Consider the following 4,776-nt stretch of genomic DNA (forward strand, 5'->3'; position numbering starts at 1 on the left):
TCTTCTTTTCCCTAATAGCGCAGTGTGGGTTTTTCTGAACTGCAGGAAAAATCAGGAAGAACTCCTTACTTTGTCGTTCATGTATGTTTGACAGTGTTACTTCTTGAGGTTTGTAAGAAATGCCAGCCTCTTCTCAAAGCAGTGTGAAGGAATATTTGGTGGTTTGGTTATCTTATTTCCCAAATAGCCTTGGAGTAACAAATGAGTTAAATAAATGATAGAAAGCCTATCTTTCTTTAGACATGATTTTCATGCTTTGTGTTTGTTAAAATAACGTGCCATGCTTGAAACTGTCACAAAATTCCAGTAGACATGTACTGGTTTTGTTTGTCTTATGGATATACCACTGACACCAAAGCCCTGTCAGAAACTCTTTTCTGTTACTAGTGCATGACTGTCCTGTAGCTGAGAATCAGTATACTATCTCTACTGAACTCATTCTGCAATACTGCTGTTTACTCCAGCTGCTGTCAAAATTAGCTTGCAGCCTTTTAAGACTTAAGTAAACCTTTCATTACTTTGTTGTTTCTGCTGTACAGTGGTCTACATACCAGATTTAACTCTTCTTTTTTTCCTTTTTTTTTTTATAACTATAGAGGTCTGAAGGATCTTTGTTTTCTCATTTTCATGGCACCCAGTGCTTGAATAGTAAACTCATTAATAAAGAAAGAGAAATGAAACAAACAAACAAACAAACAAACAAACAAAAACACTGCAAAAAACAGCCAACAAAACCAGAACACTAGGAAATCACCAGATTGTGTACTAATTCTCAATCATTTAACCAGAACCAGCTATTTATATCAAGAAGCTCTTTATCATGAGTGGAACTCCACTGATTTCTACATGTCTGAGCATAGAAATAGTAGCCAGTGTGACTGAAGAAGCAGAATTTGGCACTGGGCTGATTTGTTTACAGGAACATGCCAAGCATTGCAAATAAAACCACAAAATTAACCTTTACATAGTCAGTCTACATTGGCCATGCCAGTTAGCATTCTTCTGTTTACTGCTGGTGGAAATTGCCTGCACCACTTGGTACTGAAAACAGAGAGCTTTCTGGCTAGTATAGCTGTGCCTTTCTAAAGTATAAGGCCAAGAAAACAATTTCATTGTTTTGATAACTTACTAACTGTTTCAGTTAAAGACGCAGGTAAACAAGGGAGCAGCATGATTGGCAACGGATTAAAAAGCAGAGAATGGTGATACGGAGTAGAATTATGATGGCAGGCTTCCCAAGAGAATGAGCTAAATAACTCATGTGCCTGACAAAGGTGGCGTCTGTGAGGAAATAGGTCAATTGCATGACTCCTCACAGTGAAAGAAGCAAAGGGCACTTATAAACCTCAAGAAGCAACGTTGTGAAACCTACATGAATGAAAAAGTGAGGAGCGCTTACCTCCTCTGAGCCTTTGCACAACACTGTGCAGGAAACCTTTAACCCTGCACTTCACCCCGTGCGGTGACTCGGTGGATTCACCAAAGGGTGTTTTTCCTCTCAGCCCCGGGAGGGGTTTTTCCTTCTGCCCCCCCCCCCCGCTACACCCCCCGAGCGGTGGATGACAAAAGGCCGTGGTCGGTCAACACCGGGGGCGGCGGGGGGCGGCCCGGCCCGACGGGGCGGTGCGGCGGGATTCGGGGGGAGGGAGAGCTGTCCGTGGTGCTGCCGCCGCCCCGCCCCGCCGCCCCGCCCCGGCCCACCGAATCCCGCCCCCCCCCCCCTTCTCCTGCCCCCTCCTCCCGCTGCTGGGTCCCCGCCCGGCGGCCTTAGAGCCGCGCCGACACTTCGCCGTGCCGAAGGAGAGTTCGCCCGTCCTCTGTGGCCTTTGTTTGGAGGAAGGGTTCAAAGTCTCGACCTGGTGCACTTTTTCATTATTTAAAAAAAAAAAAAAAAGAACAAACAAAAAAAAAAAATGGAGAGCCCGCCCTGCCGACGGGTGCCCGCCCGGGAGACCTGCCCGCCCGGCCCTCTGAGGGCAGCGCAGGGCGCTCCGCCCCGTCGGGGCAAGGCCGGGGGCCGGCCGCCGCCGCCGTGCTCCGCTCCGCGGCTGTGACGGTGACATGAGCGCAAGGACGAGGCGGGTCCCGCGGGGCCGGGCCGGGGCGGGCCGGGGCGGAGCGGCTCCGCCATCGCCCCCAGCCCCGAGCAGAGCGGGGCGGCCGAGCGGCGGCTGCAGCGCTCGGCGGCGCTCGGCCGCCGGCGGGCGTGAGGCCGAGGCGGGCCGGGGCATGGCGCGGCAGACGGGCGGCACGGCGGCGGATGAGCTGGCCAACGCCGCCGCCCGCGGCGACCTGCAGCGCTTGAGGGAGCTGCTGGACGGCGCGGCGGACCCCAACGCCGTCAACTCCTATGGCCGGACCCCCATCCAGGTAGGGAAGCCGTGGGGAGGGCGTTGCGGGTGGCGGGGAAGGGGCAGCGGCCCCCTCCGGACCCGAGGAGCGGCGGCGGCAGCCCCGGGGCAGCCTCCCGGTGCTGGCCGCCCCCCGACGGCTGGGTTCGGCTGCTGCCGGAGCGGCGCGGCGCGGCGCGGAGGTTCCTATCACCTTTCTGGAAAGGCGAAAGTCTGCGACGGCCGGAACAGAGAGGTTTTAGTCTTAGCAACCCTTGACTTTATTTTAACCAACTGAGATAAGATGACTCAAAACCGAGAACTTTAATGCTCATCTCTCAATAAACGCGCAATAAAAAGTAACGAGTCACCTTTTCAGAAAGAATTGCCCTTTCGTCATACGTCGTCTTCTGCTTTGTACGTCTTTTAGTCTTTTTCTTCTCTTCTCCCCTGAAAAAAAGTATATTCCCCGATGCTTACGATATATTCACTGACCCTTACGAGCAGAAATATCCGGGTGCGGTAGCCTTGCCCAGCAAACCCTGTAGGTACACAGCCAGCAGTCCCTCTGGGGGTCAGTCCGCCCGCATTTTACAGTCGCGTGAACGTGTAGACAGATGTAGTGCCCGGTGGAGTAGCAGATACTAGATTTATAAAGCCGAGTTAATTTCCGAGGTAGTTCTAGACAGCTTATTCTTAAACTTTCAAAATAAAACGAAACTGGAATAATCTGAGAAGCTACATTTAAGTTTTACGGCCAGTGCTTGCGAAACTCTCTCCTACAAGATGTCGGTGCAGCATTTCACTCAAAACGCATATCTGTTGCCGTCCTCCGACATGTTTTTTTTCTTTCCTGCACCTTTGCGCAGCAGGGATTTAGCCCGTGCGCTGAACGCACTACCGGGTGCGCTGGGGGAAAAGCAGCTTGGGAAACGGCGAACCCGGGGGCGGGAGGGGTGGGGGGATTCCCGGGCATCTCATCTTGGTGCGGCACTGGACAGGGAGGGGTCAGGCTAAAAGTGCGTTTTCAGTCTCTCCTAAGCGCAAGGGAAGCGCGGGCGCCGCGCTGCAGGGAGGGCAGTTTTCCTGCACACCAGTGTCCCTCATTGCCAGGGACCTCCTGGAAAAGCGTCCCGAGTGAGAGCGGGACGGCGGCAGCCCCCCGGCAGCCGCTCCACTGGCACGGTTCCGCGCTGGCCGTTGCAAAGCGGCTCGCTCGGGACTTGCCCTCCGTTGCCGCAGGGATGCGGCAGGAGACGGGCGAGTTCCTTCTCCCGCTCCCTCCGCCCCTCTCCTGCCGCCCCCCCGCCGGGTGCTGTCGCGGAGTAGACCTTCTGCGGACCCGCACCGCTCTTCCTCACCTCCGCTTCTTTCCGCGGGCCATCCCCGCTCCCGCGGGGCCGAAAGAGAGAGCCCGGCGGTGCTGGGCGGCGCTGACGCTGTCTCTCCCCGCAGGTGATGATGCTGGGCAGCCCGCGGGTGGCCGAGCTGCTGCTGCAGCGCGGAGCCGACCCCAACCGCCCCGACCCGCGCACCGGCTGCCTCCCGGCGCACGACGCGGCCCGCTCCGGCTTCCTGGAGACGCTGGCGGCCCTGCACCGCGCCGGGGCCCGCCTCGACCTGCCCGACGGCCGCGGCCGCCTCCCCCTCGACGTGGCGGCGGGGGGCCCGCACGGAGCGGTGGGTCGGTACCTGCGCCACCCGCCACCCCGCTCCTAGCCTCCTCCGGGGCCATTCCCTCCCCTAATTTATTGCCCGCGCCCGCCGCCGGAGGCACGAAGCCGAGCAGCACTCTCGCGATGTAAATAATCCTCGGATCGCCTCTGCCCGCTCGGGTGCACGAAGGACCAGCGGGATATGTATGGTTCTGTACGCTATATTTTGCACGTGTCTGTATGTTATCCTACACTTGAAACCCCACGCCCCTCCGCGTCCCCCTTCTGTCACGCGAGAGCCCAAACACTGTGAAGAGAAATAAATATGAAGGAAAACCCCCGCACAGAAGTAGCACAATAAACCCCTCGTGTTTTGACAGGACCGTGTCCGGGCTTTCTGTTTACCCTCCTCCCCGGGCTCCCCCCTCGCACATCCCAGCCCTCCCCGCCTGAAGGGAACGGGACAGACTCCGGGATCTCCCGGGCCCCAGTCAGCTCCTCCCTGTCTGATTTCAGCTTCGAGCTAAGTCGGACTCAAGGAGCGTTGAAGCCGAACTCTGCCTCTCCCTGGGAAAACCGGCCGGGACAGCGGGGAATTGAGGCTTCCTGGTGCGACTGCGGCTTTGGCAAATACCTTCGTACAACCACGTACGATGCTGTGCATGTCTGTGCATGGGCCCGTGGCGCATCCGTGGCTCTTCTCATGAAGGCTGTAAACATGGGACCTGGAAGGAGAAAATAAAGAGCGATTTGTGTCTCTGCAAGCCCGATACCGCCCTCGCTTGAAGTGA

General features: G+C 56.4%; 1 protein-coding gene across 1 annotated transcript; it reads left to right on the top strand.

Annotated features, from left to right (window-relative positions):
• Positions 1-2,229: 2,229 nt before the first annotated feature.
• Positions 2,230-4,372, top strand: LOC309682916 (cyclin-dependent kinase 4 inhibitor B-like; the record flags this gene model as incomplete). Its single annotated transcript, XM_082497048.1, has 2 exons — positions 2,230-2,370; positions 3,786-4,372. 2 exons carry the CDS (start codon positions 2,230-2,232, stop codon positions 4,047-4,049), a joined length of 405 nt encoding a protein of 134 aa, XP_082353174.1. The 3' UTR covers positions 4,050-4,372.
• Between the last annotated feature and the right edge of the window lie 404 nt (positions 4,373-4,776).

The sequence above is a fragment of the Vanellus vanellus genome, assembly GCF_965231255.1.
Source record: "Vanellus vanellus genome assembly, chromosome: Z".
NCBI lineage: Eukaryota > Metazoa > Chordata > Aves > Charadriiformes > Charadriidae > Vanellus > Vanellus vanellus.